This window comes from Schistocerca serialis, chromosome 3, assembly GCF_023864345.2.
Source record: "Schistocerca serialis cubense isolate TAMUIC-IGC-003099 chromosome 3, iqSchSeri2.2, whole genome shotgun sequence".
In the NCBI taxonomy this organism is placed as follows: Eukaryota; Metazoa; Arthropoda; class Insecta; order Orthoptera; family Acrididae; genus Schistocerca; species Schistocerca serialis.
In genome coordinates, this window is record NC_064640.1 from 1,024,320,198 (window position 1) to 1,024,344,499 (window position 24,302).

At 36.0% G+C, this 24,302-nt stretch overlaps 1 protein-coding gene across 4 annotated transcripts in view; it reads left to right on the top strand.

Annotated features, from left to right (window-relative positions):
• The window catches only part of LOC126471483 (serine/arginine repetitive matrix protein 2-like), a 155,716-nt gene that overhangs the window by 119,727 nt on the left and 11,687 nt on the right, over nt 1–24,302 (top strand). For 3 of the 4 annotated variants that reach the window (XM_050099687.1, XM_050099688.1, XM_050099689.1), the window contains 3 exons: nt 3,441–3,502; nt 3,597–3,686; nt 8,433–8,593. In XM_050099687.1, the coding sequence (XP_049955644.1) occupies nt 3,441–3,502; nt 3,597–3,686; nt 8,433–8,593 (313 nt within the window). The remainder of the gene's footprint in view (nt 1–3,440; nt 3,503–3,596; nt 3,687–8,432; nt 8,594–24,302) is intronic. The other variant, XM_050099690.1, reaches the window with a different exon arrangement.

The following is a 24,302-nucleotide window of genomic DNA, read 5'->3' on the forward strand; positions in this document are numbered from 1 at the left end:
CTGAAAAAAATGGATAATTAAATTTTCATTGAGACGTATGAATCTCATCTTTATCCATGATTATGATAGAAGTGCAAGAAATGAATAAAAGTTTGTGCCACGGCCAGGACTTGAACCCAGGTCTCCTGCTTACTAGGCAGAGGTGTTAGCCATTACACCATCATAACAGTATAAGTAACACTGCTGCTTGGACTAGACTAGTCCATTGCCTTCCCTAGCATAAACCTCAATTCACGTCTTCAGTTTGTGTTCAGCTTCTGTCATTATCATACCGAAAAAAAATTGATGTAGACTGTCGTAGCACCTGAAGGTGAGCCCCTAGGGTTCAAAATGGATCGTGTGTTGAAATAAAATTATGATTGTGACTGAAAGTGGTGGTTCTTTATTTTTCCTCTTCTAATAGTAATCAGGAGCACTTCCTTTGGTGTTTAGACAGAGATTTCCAGTTTAGTTGTGCAATGTGTAGCTGGAGTCAGCCCAGACAAATACTGCACAGCACATCTTTCTTTCAACACTCACTGTCAATGGAAAGTATTTGTTTGTTTCCCATTGCAAACAAAATTATTTTTAAAGCATAATTGTTTGTGTGTATTCAGTAGAGCAGTCCCCAAGAAGTCTAGTGTGATATTTGTTTTATCAATAGATACTAACAGGGACAGTAAAACATGAACAACACCCAATTCTCCAGCAGCGACAGCACTGCCTAGGCCCAAGCCAACCACTACAGCCATGCAGTAGCACTGCTCAGTCACTGCTGGAATATTTGTTATTCTTGATGGTTTACCATATCGATAACATGCATATTGCACTAAACTACAAGGGTCACTCTAAAAGAAATGCACACAATTTTTGTAAAAATACAGTTTTCATTCTGCATGTGTGAAGGTTTAACAGTGTGTAGATACATCCTTCCCACTTGTTTTTAAACTTAGTTCAACCTGTTCCCGTGAGTGGCACCGTCACAGTATGTCTTCAAGATCGCTGGTACATTTGACATTCGTCAGAAGCAACGTGCTGTCATAGAATTCCTGTGCTGTGAAAACGAGACAGTGGAAACATCCACAAGAGGTTGAAAAAGATTATGGAGATGCTGCTGCCGATCACAGTACAGTTAGTTGGTGGGCAAGCAGGTTACATGATGAAAGGGAGCACGGCAATATTGAGGATTGTCCTCACAGCGGCAGGCCTCATACTGCACACACTCCAGACAATTTGCAAAGAGTTAACGAATTGGTGACTGCTGACAGACGCATCACAGTGAACGAATTGTCAAGCTGCGCTGGGATAGAGCAAGGAAGTGTTTGCAGAATACTGAAAGTGTTGGCGTTAAAAAAGGTTTGTGCCAGGTGAGTTCCCAGGATGTTGACAGTGGCTCACAAAGAAACAAGAAAAACGGTATGCAGCGAACTTTTGGAACAGTACGAGAATGGTGGAGATGAATTTCTTGGAAGAATTGTGACAGGTGATGAAACATGGCTCCATCATTTTTCACCAGAGACGAAGAGACAATCAATGGAGTGGCATCATGAAAATTCGCCCAAGAAAAAAAAAATTCAAAACCACACCTCTGCTGCAAAAGTTATGGCTACAGTGTTTTTTGATTCCAAAGGACTCTTGCTTGTGGACATCATGCCAAGTGGAACCACCATAAATTCTGATGCTTATGTGATGACACTGAAGAAACTTCAAGCTCGACTGAGTCGTGTTCAACCACATCGGAAAAAGCAGTATGTTTTGCTGTTGCATGACAGTGCACTGCCACATGTCAGTCAAAAAACCATGGAAGCGATCACAAAACTCTGATGGACAACACTGAAAGGCCCGCCTTACAGTCCTGACATGGCTCCATGTGACTATCATCTCTTTGGGAAACTGAAAGACTCTCTTCGTGGAACAAGGTTTGAAGATGATGACTCCCTTGTGCATGCTGTCAAACAGTGTCTCCAACAGGTTGGTCCAGAATTTTACTGTTCGGGTATACAGGTGCTGGTTCCAAGATGGCATAAGGCAGTTGAGAGGGATGGAAATTATGTGGAGAAATGAAAATATTGTCCCTAAAGGATGTATCTACACACTGTAAAACTTTAAACATGTAGAACAAAAGATTGATTTAAAAAAAAAATTAGTGTGCATTTCTTTTGGATTGACCCTTGTAATTTGGGATGCCTTATTGAATGGGCACATAAAATTTCAGTTTAAAAATCATTTAGTTTGTAACGAGAAACAAACTGACACTTTCCGTCAACACTGAGTGTCGTGCAAAAGGCATGTTGAGCAGTATTTTTTTGGGCTCACTCCAGCTACCCATTGAAAAAAAGGAATTGAAAACATCTCAAAACACCAGATAAAATGCACCTGATGACTCTTAGGAGAGATTCCTAGTATATATTTCTCCCACATCAGGAAGTACTTTGACACAGAACTGCACTCTTGCTTAAACAATTGGCACCTGTTCATATTTATTGCAATGCAACTGAGATGGAAAAGTAAAGATATATCAAGGTTTATTTTTGTTTTGCCTTTAAATCCATCATAATTATGTAGAGGCAGCTAACAAGTAGCTGAATGCACATCTTTATGTTTTCATGAGAGACTAACTGATCCATTAAATTTCAGGACTGCATCCACATGAATTCTTCTTCTTCTAGTATTTTGGTCATATACCTTTTGTCCAGATTGGAACTAAATAATTGTACTGTAATTTTAAACCACATATATACAAGTGCCAGAGACAGTGATTGGCAAAGAGTATGCATAAATTGAATCTGTGGCTACATGGTTGATCCATGCTGGAATATCAGTGCATCATTAGTAGCTGCACTACAGCAACATATTTACAACTTTATTAAAGAAAATGACAGATTCCATGATTTGTCCAGGGTGCAACAGCTGTCTATGTTAATTAAATTCTTTGTTAAATGAAGTTGAAATTCATTTGGTGAAGAATTTAATTAGCTATTCTTACTTGGACAAATCATGGAATCCAGCACTTTCTATAATAAACTGTTTCTACAGTGCAGCTAATATTGGCACATTGATATCCCATCATGGATCGGCCGCATAACAACAGTTTCAATTTATGCGTACTCTTTGCCACTGACCATTATGTGTGCTGCTCGTGTTCATGTGGTTCAAAACAACTGAACAAGTACTGTAGATTCAATCTGTTGGCTCACTCTGAAGAAATAATAATGATAATAATAATAGAGTTCATTCACTCCAAAAATTTAATGGAATCGGTAAGGTGGGTGACAGTCTGTTTTTAATTAATATCTGTAAGGAACTTGTAACAACTTATCATTGAAGCATCATTGAGAAATATAAGTGAAACTTTTAAAACAAAATTATTTGTCTTGACATAGTGTTGGGGATAGTGATAGATTGAACCTACTATATTTTAAGGTGGTATCACAGTCATGCATGTTTTGTTTAAATTTTAGCAAAACTGCCAAGAAAGAGGCCAGTGAACGCAAATCGTGTGACAGAGAGCTGCAGAAAAGAGGTAAGAAACTCAGTGTGTAACAATTTCTTTTTCATAAAGAAAAACAGATAAAGAATACATGGTGTTTGTCTAATAAATGTCTTCTTACCAAAAGACAAAACAGATGGACGAAGAGTTATGGTTCTGAAGTCACCCCCTTCTGAAGATCAGGATGTTGTGAGCCTCAGTGTCACCATACCAAAGGGTAATGAATTTTATTATGCCAACAGTATTTAGATTATCCCATAGTATTCCTAAGTGAGCTGCTAACTTCCTTACTGCTAGACAGTATGTTACATATTGATATTATTATTGTAGAATTTTAAAGGGAAGTAACGAGCATTGGGTACCATTTTGATTCAGTGTGCATATACAGATGTCTGCTAGTTTCCTTGCTTTCATTTTCCATTTACATTATTTTTGTCAGAATTTATCTTGCAGCAATCAGTTTTTCCTATTTAGTTTGAGAAATCTACCTGTTGGTGTGTTACTGATATCACATTACACATGTTACCATTACGCCCTTCATCTCCCTCAACTTAGTCAAATGAAAAGTTCGTTCAATACATGAGGATTAAAGATATTAATGGGGAGTTCTGGAATGTAAATAATGAAAGGAGTAAAAGTTGTAATTCACTGTATAGCTGAAGAGTTGAGTGGTCAATATAACACGGCTGAAAACATGATAAGCTTTGGGATGATGTTCTCCTTCAGAGCTAACTACATACCTATACTCTATTCATAATTACTTTATATCTGACTTTTACTAAGGAAGTACTGGTGTGAAGCACTTGAGGGGCCATGGCACACATTTGGCTGATCTCAAGAGACCTTTAGCCACAGCAACTACCTGTGGTTGCCAAATTTTCACTCCTATCACTACAACACTCCCCACTTGCATTACTCAAATGCTTCATTTTCAGGCTGCTTGCTGTCTTGTGTGATTTTGTTTATTTTCATTTCTTACAGCTGTAGGAGTTGTTATTTGTTGCTCCTGTTGTTTGTCATGTGACGGTAACATATTAATTACAAATCTAGCAATCTTTTTCTAGTAATGAAACAAAAAAATATGCCAAATTAGCTCTTGCAAGCGGCGCATCATGCATAATCTTTAATCCAAATTATTTCATGTTACACATCATTTACAGAATTCTGGTGTGGAGGGATTGAAAATATGATTTTTTTCATGAGATTTTGTTTGCATAATGTGTTCACCTATCTTCAATAACAAAAAAAATTTTGCATATCAGAAATTTAGTAATGTCATCAGCAATATAAGAATACATTTTTATAAATTTTACATGTTTCATCTTAAAAATTTACTGTCATAAATGAAACTTAATTGGAAATGTAGTGCATCTCTTCAAGAACCAATTAATGCATGTTCCATCTTTGTACATTAAATAATTTGCCAACTTAACCAAGTTGAATGAAATGTAAGATTACACATTTGTTCTGTACTGGATGTGGCAAATCTGTTCCACACCTCCACATGTGCCTGCCTGAGTGTCAGTTCCAAACTAATTTTGAAAACACACACACACACACACACAGGGAGTACATTAAAAGATAGCAAAATTTTCAGTTTTGTTTATGCATGGATCAGCCTCTCAGTGCCTGAGTTGTATGATGAGTTATTAGCTTTACTCGTTTCATTGTTTATGAAGGTTAGAACTGTTGTTGGGGTTTGGTATATATTTCAGTTACATGATGTGACACTTGGTAACTATTTATATGTAGTTGATAAACATGTTTAATGTTCATTATCTCTAGAAAATGGACATTTATTACAATATTCAGGGTTGCCCAAGATTTTGCAACCTAAATGCAGAACTTGACGGTCTGACCTGCAACCAACATATTAATATGTTGAAGAGCATTACAGAGGAAAGAAAAGAACGTACACTTCTAGGGCAAGAAAAAAGTATTTAGAGACAAATGACTCAAAGTGAGCATTGCTTATGTGTAAGAGAAACCAGTCTGTGGTAGATTATGTCTGATCTTTGTTACAAAGTACACAATGGTCTGATATACAATCAGTGATTGTGCTACTGTGGGGGAGGGACACATGATTTGGATTGTTATTGTTGAGCTGCCATTAAAGATGGCTGTGTTGTTCTCAATGGCATGCTCTACCGCTGGGTATAAAATGTAGCCTTTGGCACCAGTTTGGTGAAAACCTGTGGAAAAATTGCTGCAGAGTTGGTATACAATGACTGGATTCACAGGTGACCCTGCCTCCTACGGGGTAGGATATACCTGTGACAGGAGTATTTGGTGGGTGCATGTAACAGGTCTTCGACTTAGATCTTTCACACAGATGTAAGCATGTGGTAAGGGTTTGGATGTAAGAATGACATAAGAAGAGACAAGAATGTCTTGTAGGTTGGATGGTCAGCGGTATTCTACTGTGAAAGATGTGGAAAAGGTTTTGGGGAGTAAAATTCTTTATTTCAGGGTAAGATGAAAGGTAGTGTGCAGCTTAAGTTGGAATATTGGGTGTGTGGGAAGAGAGTGTGCAGGATATCTAGTAATGGACCAGGTTTAACGGTGATGCCTTTCTCTTAAGGCCTTGGCAGTTAATTTATTTTTCTCTTCAGCTATGAATCTAGTGTATGTATTTCAGCAGTAGTAGTTTAACTGGGCAATGTTGCCATGCATGTGTTTGTGTGTGTATTGTATAGTTAGCTGTGTAGGAGAAAATCATCCAAAAGCTTAGCAAAGTTTACACCTTTGTTTATGTGCCCATTGATCTCTCAGTGCCTCAGTACACAGTGTTTTGTTACGTTTTATCCTTCCATATTTTTTATTTCACCAAGGACTTTCCATTACCAAGTGCAACTTGCTCTGCATCATAAACACATTAGTTTGATTCCTTGCATTTTTATGTGACTTAATTAAATTATTTTTGAAACTCCAAAGTCTCGCAGACATGTAGCACAAGTGATTGTCGTAATGGTTTTTTTTTTTCCCCAGTTATCATGAATGTTTCACCATTCAGGTGAGTTGGTGCCCAGTTTTGGGTATTGTAAGAAACCAGTAGCTACATTCATTTTATCGTATATTTGTTCAGTTACAGTGTGTTTCTTTAGTGCAATGCACAGAAAAGCTTTATTTTTAAAATGCAGCTGCTTAGTGCTTAACATAGTGTTTCATTTTCTTCTGTGTACTTCTGGTGTGTAGGTTGACATGAAATTCTAAATTTTGTTAGCACTATAGTTTGCTGTTTAAAGTAGGTTGTGTGCTGCAAATAAGTGATCTGGGGAATGATCTTGACACTTGTTAGAATTCTCATGCCTGGCATATGTTTTAACGAAGTTCCAGCAGGTTTTTATTATTTTCTGAATACTCTTAAATCCATTATAGCAACATGTAAGAGAAAAAATGTCTGTTGGTCGAAGATGAATAACAGGGTGCAAAAGGTGTAAAATGAAAGTCTTAATTCTATGTTGAATTATAAGGCCTGTTTATTTTTGAAAATTATCAGTTAACAGTCTGCTGTATGTTTCTGGAAGGTATTAAATGTTTGTAACTGTATGGCTCTAGGGATAGAAAACCTGTGACCCAATGGCTACATCATTCAAACTCAGGAGGATGACAGTTCAAACCTGCGTCTGGCCATCCAGATTTAGGTTTTCCGTGATTTCCCTAAATTGCTTAAGGCAAATGCCAGGATGATTCCTTTGAAAGGACATGGCCAGTTTCCTTCTCCTCCTTCCCTAATCTGAGCTTGTATTCCATCTCTAATGACCTTGATGTCAATGAGATGTTAAACACTAATCTCCTCCTCATCCTCTCTTGGGAAAAGTTGTATAATTGCCTGCAAATCAAGGTCTAGTGGCCCTGATAGTCAGTGCCTACCACGTTTGGGAGGAAGACGATTCAATCCCGTGTCTGGCCATCGTGATTTAGGTTTTTCCGTGATTTCCCTAAATTGCTCCTGGCAAATGTTAGGATGGTTCCATGGAAGGGTATGCCTGATGGCCGACTTCCTTCCCTAATCCAATGAAACCGATGACCTCGCTGTCTGATCTCCTCTCCCAAACCAACCAACCAATGTACCACGTTTGTAGCAGTGTCTGAACTTCTTTGACTTTCAGTCAGTCATAGTGTGTATTCTGTGGATGCACTATTACATATCTCATGCTACTCACACAGCCACTTTTTTTTGCGATGGGTTTATTTTGACAGTCCTTTATCCTCCTTTTCATTTCCTTCTCTTGCCAAGTTTCTTATTGTTCTTTCCTGTCTTACAGCACCATCTCACACAAAATGTCACTTGTATTTTTGTATTAGTGCAAATCTATCTTAGGGATTGCTCCTTCCCTGTTTGTGTTCTCTAGTTGACATTTATCTCTGTCCAAACTAGCATGGGTTCATACCTCACTCTCCCTCGTCTTCCTCCTCCTGCCCTACCTCTCATTCATATCCCCCACCCACACACACACACACACACACACACACACACACACACACACACACACACACACACATTAAGAGAAGAGGTGATGTATATGGTCTTGTTTAATATTTATCCCATACTTCTTACTTCAGTTGCAAGTGTTTCCATTTATTTCATGTCTGTCTTGCTTCCCACCACACTACCATTTCATACATATATATTTGTACATATGCATTCTTTAATCTCCCATAGACAAAAACTGACACCAGATTTTAAGAAATATTTTAAATGATATTAACAGTAGTTTTTACATTGTTTAGGAATGTGTGTGTGTGGGGGGCTTTAAATATAAACTTTAAGAATAGATTGGAATGACCTAATGTAATTAGGAAGTGATGATGATGATGATGATGATGATGATGATGATGATGATGATAATGTAGGGTAAAGATACCTGAATATTTTTACATTTATTTGTGAATGACAAGCTGTGGAATCTTATTTTCTTAAGCACATAATATGAACTTACAAAGCATCCTTTGTTTACAGATAAAAAGGATAAAAACTCTCCATCAAAAGTACCTGTTCACTTACGCCTTGGCCTTCCTAGTAGTAGCTGGGACACACAGAATTCCCATTCAAGACGAAGAGGTTATCGTAAGGTGAAGCTTAAACGCAGTGTGATTGTTTCATCTGAGAAAGGTCATAAGGTAAAGTTTTTCAGTATACAACGGAGCAGTTGCCTATATGAGTATGGTTACAATTATTTTTCATCACCTGCTGCATAAATGTAAACTGATGCATTGAACTATTCACAGCTACATTTTTTACTCTGTTTTGTTGATAATATTGCGCATTCCACCTGTTGAACATTTAAGTTTTATTAATTTAGATGTTTATCACTTAATTAATTCCTGTGCAGTAGCCTGCCACAGCTGTAAAAATGTTCATCTTAAATGCAATCATCATTATGAGATACATTGAACCAAAGTGCAGCAGGAGATTTAATTTTTCTTGTATGTCTGTTGTTTCATAAAGAAAATGCTCAATTTAAAAGTGTACATAGGACATGTTTACTGTCCTTGATTGGACTGTAAAAGAATCTTCTTTGAAATGCTTTACACATTCAGATTAAAATGAGATTGTAATTTGATTTCGTGTGATGCAGGTCTTAATGAGCTGCTCATGTTGCATTTGCCCTATATATTTTATCATGAATTTTTTTATCTGCTAGTACATTTGAGAACTGAGTGCTGAATATCTTTATTCTCCATGACATTACCTGATCAGTCACATTGTTTTCTTAACATAATCTGATTTCACTGTTGGGCATGCATTTGGTTGCTTAATAGTAATAAATTTATGACTAGATTGTCGAGTTCAGCTACAGAAAAGATAGTACCAACAGTGACATTAAACAGTAGCTTCTGTATCCTTACCATGCAAGGACTGAGCATATATGCAAATATTGAACATTTGCTCCAGTAACTGCTTGGCTCAAGCTTCATTGTTTGAAAAGTGCTTTAGGATTCTGATGAGAAAAATGTTGTTCAGGTATATTATTAATATTGAATTAATTTCAGATCTGAATTATACAAAAGGTTTCTTCATATATTATCATTGATGTAGCATAAATCCGGCATTGCTTTGATCAAGGTGCTAACAGCAAAAAGTTGAGAAATTGAGCCCTACTATTATTAATATTTTTAATGAAAGAACAAGGATGGAGAATGTAAGCTGAAGTTGCTATTGAGAAATGCTTGCATGTAAAATGGGTTACTGCACAGAACCACTTGGAAATAGTAGTAGTAGTAATAATAATAATAATAATAATGAGATAGTCCATACAGTTTAACTCAATAACTGCATAATTTTTGTCTTTCTGAATGTTGAATGAGTCTGAGAGTGAGAGTTGAATGCTTATGTGTGGACATGCATAGCATGAATTAAGGTTGCTTAGTTATACAGTCTGTGGATAGAGGTTAAAATAAATTTAGATAATTTGTCTTTCAGATCATACATTGTTGCCTCATGCATTGATTGGATAGCATGCACTATTGTTGCTTAGTTATGCAGTTTGTGGATAAAAGTTAAAATAAATTTAGAAAATTTGTCTTTCAGAACATACATTGTTGCCTCATGCATTGATTTACATTGATAACAATATAACTACATTTGACTCAGCAAACAAAATTAAATTGATATACTCTGATGCAGAGATTAGTTTTTCCATTCAGATTGGTGCTGAGTGTCATACTTCAAACAACATAAGTCCAACTTAATTATTTTTTCTCTCTTTGTTACATAAATAAAGGGATGTACATACATTTTTAAGTTACAATTAGTTGGCAGATATGTGGAAGCTACAAAATGTTTTTTTGTTTTGGCTCAAATACAACATGTTACCTGCTAAGTTTCAGAAGAAAACTCTTTTTCAAATAAGTTTCTTCTTTGCACTGATGTTAAGACTGAGTAGAGTAAATCATACAAGACAATGTTCTTAGTCTGTGTTCTAGTAATTGTAAATTGTTATTTTAATTTTACTCTTTTTTTCTTGTTATTTCATTGTTCTTTGTCACAAAAGTACAGGAGTTACATAAGCAAGAAATGTCAGTCTGCCACATTATGTATAAAAACAAACACATACAAGCATTCCATTAAAAAAAGAAGTTAAAAGTTGTCACAACACTATGAATGTGGAAATGTTTTATCCATTGTTAACTTATATATTTTTATCAAATTGTTTAACAAATTCTCTTCATGGTAAAAAAATTATGTTGAAAATGCATGTATTTATTAGTAACAATAAGGAATACGCATTTCTCAACCTGTTTCAGACCAAAGGATTTGTAAATTTTAAACAGTGTTATAGCTTCATAAAATGTGAACTGAGAAACCACAAATGACAGCTTTGTCATGACTAACAAATTTAAAGCAAGTTAATTTTTGTTTTACTTGCATCTCCATATCCTACCATCCCATTCATTTCTTCTTTATTCTATTATTTTAAAATTTCCGTTCAGTTACTTTTTCTAAATTATGCACTTTGCCACAGTATATTCTCGCAGTAGTCCTTTTTCCATATTATACATATTATAACTTATTTGTAGATTATCTTCATCTTGGAAGGGATGTCTGTTGCGAATTCTCCAGACACTCTGTAGCTTATTTAGTAGCTACTTTCTGTCCCTGTTGTAGTCATCCGACCACTAAGTTCTAAGTCTCATATAATATTTCATAAGAGCCTGTATTTGATCTATTGGACCTCCTTAATTTATGCAGGGACCTGTTACTTTCAGATGTGAGTAGTTGTCACTTTGTTCTTTGCGTTTCCAGCGCATCAATAGTTGATGATCATGTTGCTAGCTGATGAGTGATATATTAGGAAAACAAAATTGCAGTAATTTTTGATGGGTGAGCATGTAGCACTTTTGGGTCTGTAAACTGGATACAGTTCGAATCAATCAAATTCCACTATAAATAAGATTCCATGAAAAGTATTGCCTATACTAGGATGGCTTTGCTGATAATGAAATTCAGGTGAAAAAAGTAAGTGAGCAGGTATAGGTTAGGCTAGCATTATATATTTCAGGGGTATAGTAATTCATCCAGTTGGTGCCAGTTATGAAATGGAAGAATATTTGTAGTGTAGATAGAGTTAAAGATTTAATTAAAGTACCCAAATGGTTGGGTGTTTCTGGATTGCAGATTTCTCGATAACATGACAGTGTATTGTTGCAATCTCTGAGAGCAAACAGGTGCTTAAATGCAATAAGAGAAAGTTTCCATTGGGTGACTTTCTGAAAATTTAACAAATTACATGGCATTTGGCTCAGATGTGCAAAGGTTTCCATTGAGCTGTTAGAGGTAAAAATATCATGAAGCGTAGATTTCAGTATGCATTGAGGTGACTGTGGTAAGTGTGACCATTGATGACCTCATTCATTTCATCAGAATATGTCTATTTTATTCTTTAAATGTATGTTGAATTGCATCTGAAGCAGTCGTCTGCTTCATGCCAGTAACAGGTATTTTCTTTGGAAAGGATACAGAGCTCTTCAAAAAACTGAAGAATATCAGTTCTCTGTGGAGAAGCATTTTGCATATAGTTGTAGAAAAGACCTTGTCTTACTGTTTTTGTACCATCTACCAAAATTTTGATGTAGGTCACAAACAATAGCCCATTTAAAGGTAACTTTATTGTATCTGTTTAGTGTTTTAGTAGGTGAACATTTCTGCAGTATTATAAAAATTTTGCCACATTGCATTCAAGGATTTACAAATTAAATCATAACAGTTCACTATAACATGCAAAGTTCCACACAACAGTGACATAAATAAAAAAAAATGAAAAAAGTGGAAAGCATCAAGGTAGATTCTTCTTTACAGCCTTAATGCAAAGATAAATTGTTTTTTATTTCCTCTTTTTTCTACTGTTTAAAATTTTTTCATTCCCAAAATAACCCTGTATTGCTTACATAAACATTGCTGCTATTTTTCCCATTCTTTCAATTCTTTATGTTTGTTACATTCTCATTCCTTAAGGATTAAGATTTTCTTCATATAACTTAAGCTTATTATGCACGGTTTATTTTTATTGATGTGAATAAAGTAAGTGTGTATAGTTCCAGAGAGTGCAAGGTTGTATACAGTGTTCTTGATAGGGAAATATAGCGATGTATGGATACACAGCTAGCTGAAAGGGGTGTTCGGCTAATCAGCCAAAATTTCAGTGGGTATGTCTGCATGTTCAGGGACAATACGAATATTATGCTTTACACATTAAAGCACAAAGCTGTAAATAACAATTATGTCACTGACAAAACAGAAAGTGAATGGCATGTTGTGAATTTGAAGCTTTGAAAATGAGCTTGTGTTTAAATAAGCCATAGAACTCATTCTTTTTGTATTTTAAATACTGAAATTGTTGTAACTCTCATAAACTAACATTATAGAGGCATTATAAAATGCAGATTTTTGTTGCATAATTTGTTACCACTGTTATGCTCTTTTTTTTGTTAGAGAGTTGTGAGATATTTTTAAATTAGTGCAATGTACTGCACAGTAAACTTTTTTTTCATATACATATATTGTATAAACAGATGTCCAAGGAATCATAACTTTGTACAACCAATAACATTCTTCAAATAGATGTTTAGGTAACAATACCTCTTTTGTGAACATGCTGTTCAACACAGTTGTGCACTGCTAGCTTTGGAGTTTGTAGTGTACTGCTATAACAAAATATAATTGTATTTCTGTACATTGCTTTCAGCTGTCAGTAATTTTTTGATATGTGTGAATATCGGCTCTTAAATTATCAGCAATTTTTTTGTACGGAAAAGATACTTTATTTTACACTCAAATGCTGAATATGTAACAAAAAAAACCTTACAAAATTTGTTCACTTTGCTGTATATGACATATGCCTGACACTTTTAAGTGCGAAGTATTCATAAACTACATGTGACATTGCCAGAGGGATGTTAATTGTTGTTGGCATGTTCCTGCTGCACATCATTTTATAAAGTTTCTGATTTTGTTATATAGTGTAATCTGTGGCATAAAACACAAATGTGTTTTTTATTTGTGCATATTTGTACACAAAAAAATCTCCCTCATACCGCAGTGTCCATATTATCAGGAAGCTGCCTCATACACTGATGGAATGATACAATTCTGGACTTCTGTGTGGTGGTACATGGATTTATTTTGTTGCTTAATTGCTACGAGATTTCTCTGCCTACCATTCCAACCAAAGCAATTATTAATTAGTTCCTTTTTGAAGGTTACTGAAAATAATTCCCACAAATGTGCTGTGTCGCTGTAGTGCACACTATTGATTGATAGTATGACACTATATCTCCTTGTATGTGAACATTATTCTCTAAATGCTAATTTTTGTTGTAAAGAGAATGAAACATAGTACAACTGTATTTGAAGTCTGAAAAGGGCATTTTCTTTCTAAATATAAGCTCCACACTATAGTTAATAATGGTTTCATACTGCATATCTATCTTTGAATAATTTGATTCAGCTTTTTTCTTCTTACTTATTTGTATGTGTATTATGTGAACATTTGCAAATATTATTGTAGAGGACTTGTTGATTGTTCATTAGCTTCTGTGGAAAGCCACTCCCTATTGCAGACAGTTATACATGACTGTCCTTGTATATCTAGTTATAATTGTTTTCCTATCTGTTTTATGCCAGACAGTACAGACTATTATCATTGAAATCTGTGACACATTTTACATAACCTGTTAGTAAATTTTGGGAACATTATGAAAATTTTCCTGGATGCAGGAAGTGAAAATGTTTGGAAATATTTTTTTAGAATTAATGAGATTTGACAGAATGTGTTTGCTGCAATGAGAGAATTCATAAATATGCTGCTTGGCTGTAATTGACCAACTCAGTGCGAAGCTGTTATAGAATTACTGAAATGTTTAATTTGGAACCAATAGAAGACAGACTACTCTTCTTGTGAAAATTTGTTTGTTAGATGTGGGAATCGCTACTCATAATTGCTTGTAAATTAATTTTACTGTCAGCCTATTACCAGGATAAGAGGAGTTATTTATTATTCTATCCATAGTGGATAAAAGGTTATGAAATGTGCTGAGATAAAATTGTAGAAAAAGTTGTGGCTAGTAGTAGTACCGAATTCTCTTTGCTGTGCATTGTAAAGTGGCACATAGAGTATCTATATATGGAGACAGTGGAAAAGGTGAATTTGTAGCACCTTTTTATTTGTGTGTGTGTGTGTGTGTGTGTGTGTGTGTGTTTGTGTGTGTAAGATCACTTTAAAAAAAGGGGGGGGGGGGGGGAGGTTATATTCAGTGGACAGAAGTCAACACAGTACTTAAAGAGCCATAGAAGGCTTTAGATAGGTGGAAAATACTTATGTGCATGTTTCTTATATGCAAATGTTCTGTTATGAGAACTGGTTTTAGTGACATTGCATTTAGGACTGGTTCTTCTTGTCCTGTGAAGTTTCCTGGCCACAGCATATTTACTGTGTTGTAAGGGAAGTAATGATAAATGAATACACTAAACAGACATTTTGACTTTATTAGTTGGTTTCTTCTGAAAGTATTGGTTTCATCTATTGTTCAGTACACATCCTTCTTATCTCATTGTCAAACTTTTTTCGTTCCCTCAGATTACATGAACTTCCTCATACTTGAAAAGTTAAAAGCATTGCTGTTCAGACTGTGTTTTCGTAAATTTTAACATTTGTACCTTCTTCATTATATTTATTAATCTCTGTGCAAGTGTCATTTCTTTTGCTCTTGGTAGTAAATCTTACACATTGATAATAATATAGTTGTAGATGACACAATGGCTGTTCCTCTTTGCATTTGTTTGTGAGTAGAGAGAGGAGAAGGGCGCAAAATTGGTTTTTTGACTTCCAGCCATCATTTCTGCTGTTTCAGATGTTATTTTGAAGTAGTGCAAATAAATATACTTACTGATCTTGGTGACCGTTTTCTAGATTTTATGAAACATATACAGACTTATTTTCAAAAAGTAATATAGGTTACATTCCAACTTTTGTGATCGCATCACTCAGAACAAACTCATTTTACTTTATTTCAAAGCATCTTCAGTGGTCGCTGTAACAATTTTATTTTTCTTACAAATCTTTTTGACAGGATTGAAAACAGTTATCGTGCTTTGCATTACTACTACTAAACAGTATTAAACTGCAATGATTATTCATGCATGTGAGCCTTATTTCTGGCCCGGTGTAGCTCCATCTACATTTTTCTTATTATTTTTAGTATTGATAGACATCATCTTATGATTATGCATCTTTATTCTGTATTAGTTTTATTCTGTGACATGGCCAATGTTTGGCCCTCAAAATAATTTAATTTTTGTTCTGAAGAAGATACCATTATTGACATTGAAACCTAAGTAAACTAAAAAATTTTTACCTTGCAACTGAAGGCTGAATTTCTTATTGTCTGAACAATTTACGGTTGCTGAAGCACTGCATTATGTTAAAGATTTGTCTTCAGTAACCTCGAATGATTCATGTTGCATAGCTATAGTCCAATCGTGTGCATAGCCAAACTTCCTAGATTTTGTGTTTGGGATGTCAGAAGTGTAAAGATTGAAGAACAATGGAGCAAGGACTGAGCCTTATGGTAGCCCATTGTTGAGAATTTTGGTAGAGCTCATTTGTTCTCCAGTAATCACTTGAAAACCTCTCCCAGCCAGCATGTTATCGATGAGTCTGATGATATTGCTGCATGGGATTATTTGTATGAGTTCGTACAGCAGGCCTTGTCTCCAGACCGTGTCATAGGCTTCATCTCAGGTCTATGGATGCAACTCATATGTTTTTTTTCCTGGTAGCCTGCCTCTATGTGTGTTGTCAGGGAAAGTACTTGATCAGTGCAGCTTCTATGTGGTTGAAATCCTGATTGTTCGTCTGTAATTAATTCCAGTAACTTTGGGCTCAGTCTGTTATAAAGGAGTCTCTCGAGCAGCTTGTATATGACACTGAGCAATGCGATTGGCCTGTAACTCTTCGGCTGATCGCTTTGTTTTCCTGGTTTAAGCAGTGTAATGATCTACATCTACATCTACATCTACATCTACATCTATACTCCGCAAGCCACCTTACGGTGTGTGGCGGAGGGTACTTATTGTACCACTATCTGATCCCCCCTTCCCTGAGTTCTTCATTTTCTGTGGTATGTTCCCTGTTGCCATTATATTTGAGTAAAATTCTGCAAGCCATTTTTTGGCGCATTCCCCACAGTGGAGAAGGAATTCTGGGTATATTCCATCCAATCCAGATGCCTTTCCTGTGACACCCTTCAGCACTTCTCTGACTTCATTGGTGGTAAATTTCAAGGAATACTGGTCCAAAGGTGTGCTGTTTTTCTTAAGAACGCTAAGCTCACAGTGTACAATTCTTGTGTGTTTTTTGTCCTTTGGCACTCTAGATGTTGCCTGTATGTGAGCTGAAATCCTATTTGCAGAAATATCTGTTGAGTTATGATGTAGTTTGTTAACTCCACCTAGTTTTCGGAGGAGACACCAGGTCTGCCTACTAGATGTCTGGAAATCAAACCACTAAACGGTTTCAATCCATTTCTCTCGCCATGCATTGTGTAGGCTGTGCAACAGGTCATCTGCAATCTCAGGGTCTCCACTCTCAAGAAATCTCTGATACTTATTTTCACACTCTTTGTCCCATCTCGGTGCATATCATTTATGGAACCCCCTCGGGACAGCAGCTTTCACTGCACTTTTAACTGCACCTATGAGTCTGTCCTAAATACTAGCTGTTGGGTGAATCCATCCCAAGCACTTATCCAATTTTTCCATGTAGATATCCCTCTTTGCCTTTCTGAAATTCCACCTTGGGCATTGTACGGTTGTTATGAGTGGGTTGTTGATTCCAATTTCAATCAAGACTGGGCAGTGTTGACTGTGAGGGAAGTCTATTAATACACATCTTGTAGTTCTTAGTGGTGTGTGGATATTGCCAGTCGTCACAAAGCATAAGTCTGGATTATATTCCTTTCTCCAAGCTGCAGACCAAAATGTTCCTTGGTCCTTTGGGTTGAAAACTAAGAACAGGTTGTTAACCCTCTGCCCAATTAGTAAGAGCCTCGCCATTTACATCACCTGTTCTATATTTCCACCGAGGGTGGTGGCTATTAAAATCCCCCATGTATATCGCAGGTATGGTAGGACATCTTGAGGCCAGGGAATGGTTGGTGATTTGTACACACTGCTCACTGACAGATTCCTGTTTTGACAACTACTTCATGTATGTCGCCATGCACTGTTGCCGAGCACAAGTGGACATCTCCAATTGATGATCACACTTACGTAGCTACCCCATATGCATGATGATACATTGGGGTAACTGGAATCATACCTCTCCGTTTAAGTTGGTCTTCGTCTTCAACCTGAGTTTCCTGAAGTGCAACAAGATCAATGTTGTCATCACATAAAATCTTACTTAGTACTTGGCATTTAGCCCAGCTTACTCCTTCTATATTGATATGGCAAATCTTGAAGATAGGTCCAAGGGCCCTCGTCTGTAGACTCTGAGAGGAGCCTTTTCTATGGCCAGTCATAATGATTTGACTCATATCTGTGATATACGATGGATATTAGCCAGGAGATCAGTGTCAAGATCAATGATTGTTTGGCCGCCTCAAAGTGAATGTTCTTTAGCACCACCTGGGAGACGTGTAGCTTATGGTATGCTATGGACGCGAACAGCCATTGTCTCCCATATGCTCTAATAAACAATATAGAATTGTTGACCTCAGCAGCAATGGTTTAATGTGTGAATATAAGATGGTTCTGTATTTTTCAAATGACAAATTTGGGAAAAAACTTCATCGTATAATTGGATAAATATAGTATATTACCTGTATTACTGTTACTGAAGAAACAAGGAGGACCAAAATTTAAGAGACACTGTGTAGATTCCCTTATCTTTCACAGTCAATCGTATGAGTTGAGCATCTTTGCTGTGTGGATTTCAGGATTTTAATATTGTGAGGTACAGCTGTTTCTCAAACATTAACAGCCACTATATCAATATAAAGTCTTCTCATTTACACTGTGCATTTGTTATGTGTATACCACAGTTTAGATTCCTGTAGAAGAGTGAGTATGGAGTTTTGTGGCAAATTTGTGGATGATTTAGTTTGATAAGCAGTGACTGTGGTGATCAAAATTGAGAAACAATATTGTCAGTCTTTCAAGGAGCCATAATGTCCTAAATATCTTTGCATTACGTAACTGCAAAAAAAAAAAAAAAAAAAAAAAGAGTCATATGAATTTTGTTTCATGGATTTACTAAACTGCTTTCATCATAAGAATAAACGTGATGTAAACATTACTGTGTAGTCTGCCACATTTATTTGAACCTCATTGGATTTCATTTCATGTGGAACAGAAGCCAAGCTGTCTTGAGTATAGTCAGGTTTTATGCTGTGCGTTACACACACATTGACTCAGTGATGATACGGGGCAACAGCTTTATCAGCATATTTAACTGGGACAGCACTGGCCAGCTAAGTGGTCCAACTAACCTGCGGTGATGTGAATAGGTGCAGTTAAGGTGTAAAAAGAGACTATCAAGAAACAATATAGCTTCAGATGTCATTTAATTTTTAAACAGAATGAAATAGTATATGGCAAGGCTTTAGCAATACATTTCTTAAGTGACCATATGGAAAACGTAACATGCTCTCATTCGTAGCTAACACAGTATTATATTAAAAACAAGAGTGATGAAAATTCCTAACTCAAACACAGCGTAATTTTTCTGTGTGAGCTGTATTAGCATACTGCAGGGATTTCAGCATTCAGTTAAGTATTGAAGCCACTGAAGGTATTACTTAGTCAGTCTTTCAGTAGTTAACAGAGTAGTAATCTCTAAACTGCTTCTGTATCCAAATCTGAGGAATACATTTCAGTACTGGAACTATCATCTGCTATGTTGATAAGGAGACAATCAACAACAGAATCCATGAAGCCACCCAAAAACCCACATTTTCTCCTCTCCTTCTATGGTGTGCTGTTAGCATTTCCCCAGCATTCTGCAGTGATATGGGAAAAAGCTGTGTGCATTAGTTCCAGTACATCTGTTGGCTTAAATTTCTTGTTATTTCTAATGACAAATCCTTCACCTTGGCTCAAGATTAAACCTAATCGGTTCTGATTGCAGTGGTATGGTGGCAATTGAAAAAATTCATCATTTGTACAATGTGCTCGATGCCATGAAAAGTTTTTTTTTTTCTGTGTTTCATGATACTTATCACTCTGCCTCATGTGAGACCACATATGTGGTATAAAACAATGGACAAATTAAAAATCAAATACTCTTTAGTATTTGACTTTTAATTTTTCTCCCAAAAATTTAATTGTGTAATCTTTATTATAAAATATCAATCATTAAGAATTTATATTTGCAGTATTAACTGGAATTCTGCATGCAACATTTAATTAGAAACATGAAGATGTGCATTTTTCTTTAAAATGGTTATTAAGTATGTGTTCACTAGCATATATTGGATTAATTTCATATTTAAATGATATAGATATTTGAACTGAGCAAAGAAAAGAAAAAAAAAGGCCACAGCGAGATTCAAACCAGCGACCTACAGAATTCACGATTGGCAGACTCTTTCGCTACTGATTAAGCCACTCATCTATAATCCGTGAATGCCATACATTTAGTAAACAGTTTTTAAAAAAAGTTCAAAGCAGGAAGCAGTGTCAGCCCGTTTCATAGTACTTATTAACAGCATGACAATCGGAACACAACCAATGTTTACAGAGACTGCAACTGTACATGACTTTTGAAATGAAAACTACACAGCAAAAGTATGATTAAGAAAAACATTGATGGCTGTTAATATTTTAGAATATCTTAAAATTTCTATCTAATATATGTTGGATGTACTTCCAAGACCATGACAACACCAGTGCACATGTGCTATGACTGCTGACTAATCATTGTGTTTGTGTTTGTTTACACGAGGTTTATTCTTATGATGAATGAGGTATATCTCATGTTAAATTAGTTAACTATATCACCAATACAAAATCAAATGAAAACAGTAAGAAAATGAATACTTTCGTATTTGATATGGGATTAACAGATACATAATTTTATCTGAGGGTTAGCTCACTTTTTTTTAATTGAACATAATATATTATTTCTTCAATGTTGTCTAGATTTATCCATAATGTGACTCACAAAGCTATAATCCATATGCTGGATATAATTAATTCTGAGTTGAATGATTTTTTTTTTTTTTTTAAACAAGATCCATCATCTGTTGAGTTGTTAATTGTCACAAGTCTCATGAACTTGGCAGATGGCAGTACTTCAGCTTTCACTTACCCATTATTAAGAAATATGCAAATACTGTTGCTTAAGCATGTGTCTTCTTTCTGCAATTAATCCTTTGGAGCACCAGCTGCTGTTTTATTTTTCTGTGCTAAACACATGCAGACAGAAACATTGGATTATTATTTCCATGCTATGATTAGGCCTGCATTGGTTCTTACAAGTCAGTAAATGTTGCCAGTAGGCCAACATTCTACATCATCTTATTAAAATATTGTCACGTAGAAGAAGGTGTAATTAGATGGATGACGAACACTAACTTCACTTAACGAAGGTTTATTCAGCACTTGCACATACAAGAGCGCGGAGTGAACTGCCTCCGGCCAGAATACATACAATATATATACAGCTACAGAACATTTCTAGAATGTACTCGAGCCGAATATAGAAATTAAAATTGTACAGTCCAGGTGAGTTTTGAACTCACGACCCTCCATGCAGCAGTTTAGCATCATAACCACTACACCACGGTGCTACTCAGCGTCTTCTGCGACAATATGTTCTCGAAAAACTTCAAATGATGTTTCAGTATTTCTTGAATGAAGTATTTCGTGAAACTACCTTTCGCTAGTCATAGTAATACTGATAGAATGTCATTGGCCTTTCTTTTCAATCAGTTTTTGTCAGCCAATGAGACATTTAAGTCACCCATCCACTGTGTTGTTTTCATCAAGCCACTGCATTATTTTCTGTAGTTATGTGGTATGCTGACAATTGTTATGTCATCTGTGTAAAATTTGTTTTATTCTTTCATTTAATGTCCATCACTTTCGAAACAAAGTCTTAACAATAACTACATAAAACTATGAGTTAATGATGTAAACAGAGTGACTACAAGTGCTTAACCATGATTCTTCAGTGGAACACGCAAGCATTGCTTGGCTTTTGAGGGTACAATAGTCAGTCAGACTATTCATATTTTAGTACCTTGTAATTTTCTATGTAGCATTGTGAATGTACTGGGATAACACTTGTAAAGGGGGGAGGGGTAGGGGGAGAGTTGCTGAGAATGTAAAAGACACAGAACATAAAAAATACAAATTTATTACATTTATGCCAATGGTGTTGCCGCGGTGGTAACATTGGTTTCCCTGAGATGACCGAAGTTAAGCACTGTCGGTCTTGGATAGCACTTGAATGGAGTACCATCAGGGTCCGCTGATTGCTGTTGGTAAGTGGGATGCACTCAGCCCTTGTGAGGCCAGTTGAGGAGCTATGTGACTGAGAAATAGTAACACCAGTCATGAAAACTGTCAACGACCAGGAGAGTGGTGCACTGACCACAGCCCCTCCGTATCCGCATCTCATGACATATATGGGCTGAGGGTGACACAGCAGTCCTTCGATACTGTGGGGCCTTCAAAGCCTGTTAAGATGGTGTTCTTTCTTTCTTTCTTTTTTTTGGGATTTCTCAAATGGTGACTGTTATTGTTGTTACACTTTTGAAGCCTTTCAAAGAAGTTTTCCATTGTCTTATAGTTCATTGAAAATGAAATTGTGTTGATTTCTTGTCTTATTACTCTCTTCAGTTTGTCAGTGGTTGCACAGAAATAAGTGCAGGCCATTGGGTTAAGGTATCCCACGATGGGAAAGGAGATATTCTCATATATTCAAATTAGGTGTTATGATGGACCAGTCAATGTCAATACTAGTGTGCAAAAATATCAGATAACTGAGGAGTATCTGCAGCACTTGAGCAATATTTCCTTTAATAATTTGTTGACAAAAGTTAAAAGTAATGTAATTTTTGCGTACTTAGTTTTGTGGTTTTATTGCTTTTTGGAATTTAGTAGCTACTTCTGCTGTATCTTGTTTATTGTGCTGAGCTTTTAATCCACAAAATTACAAATCTCCATAAAGGTACATCCCAACATCTATTGGTGCGTAGAAAAGTGCCTCCAATGAATTGTTAATTTTTAACAAGTTTATAAGTCTTATGTTACTTCTCCTTTACTGGAGAACACAATACTTAAAGAGATTATTTAAGTTATTTTCGAAGTTAAGCATTCATTCATTTGTCTTTTGAATTATACCAAATGTTTGGGACCCTTATATGACACTCACTCATATTCGATCTACATTTATGTTTTTTCTGTGGCCAGACCCCCAATCATGTTGCCAGAACACATCAACTTTATCTGAAAAAGAGAGAGGAAGGTCCATGCCCTGCATTGTAATCATTTTTATCTTCTTTTGCCAATAGAAATATGATCTAGGAAGCATTATTCCTCACATAAAGATAACAGGCCACAAACTGTTCCAGTTGCCTCAATCAGACCTTAAACAGTTTGTTAGGATTTTCTAACTGAATTTTCCTTTGACTAACTTTGCAATGTACTCAGTTAATATAAAAAAGTCTAAAAAATCTTATGGACTCCCTACTAGAATTGGAGTGGTGTCTCTCTTGACAAATTAAAAACATTGGAAGCATCATTGTTTTGGGCCAGTATCCAGATTGCACTCTGTTTCTGTTTGGCTAGATTTGAAGTTATATTAGATTTTTTTATGATCATCAATGTATGGATGTCATTCTTAGAGTCCCAATGATGTGTTATGTAAAGTTCCAGTTCACTAGCAAAAGTTGGACATTGTAAGTACCTGTAAAACATTGAGATGCAATATCTTGCATGTGGATAACCTCTAGTGCCACACTCGCTCCTTACGTCACCACCACCCTCTTTGTTGAGCAATTTTGCAAACAGCTCAGATTGCTTTTTTCTGTTGTTATTGAGCATTGCGAGTTCCATACTGTATATGATAAGTTTATACTATTACCTCAGATCACAGATTAAACAGATTGACTGTCCTTACATCAAACAGGCAACCGTGTAAATAGCGACACTGTGCTACTTGTTGATCTATGCATGTCATGGAATTGGCAACACTGTTTCTAAGGTGAAGTGTCTGAGGGTGGGTTTGCTGGCATTAAGCAGAAGGATAGTGTGCTGCATGTCAAGTGCCTTCACCCCATAGCCGATTGTAGTTGAAGATCGCAGATAAGCTCCTGTAATTCTACAGCTGAAAGTTATTTCTGTTTCAGAGATGCTTCTTACAATTATATGCTGAATAATAGATGAAATAAATAAAAGTGACACTTATAAACATTTCTCACAATTTAGTGTTTGGACACAGGCTGTATTGCCATAAAAGCTTTCTGATAAACTGTCAGCTGTATGCGATCGCATAGTTTACACACTTGTCACCAACTATGCTCTCTGTTCTGTAGGTTGTTTGATATGGATTATGGGGGTAAAAAAATCAATTACAGCTGTCTCAGTAATTTGTTTCCTACTTTGCTCTTTACTGTTCTTAATCACTTGTCAATGTGATTGTAGCGATTCTCTCTGATTTCTGATTGTCAGATGTCATCAGTAGTAAAAATAAATTTATCTGAATATAAGCAATCATCTTTGAGCTGCAGTGCTACACAGTAATTGTGGATGGCCCAGGTATACAGGCACCCACTACTGTCCTATTTACTGTGATTTTTTTTCCATCCCAGTGCTCCTGCCTGG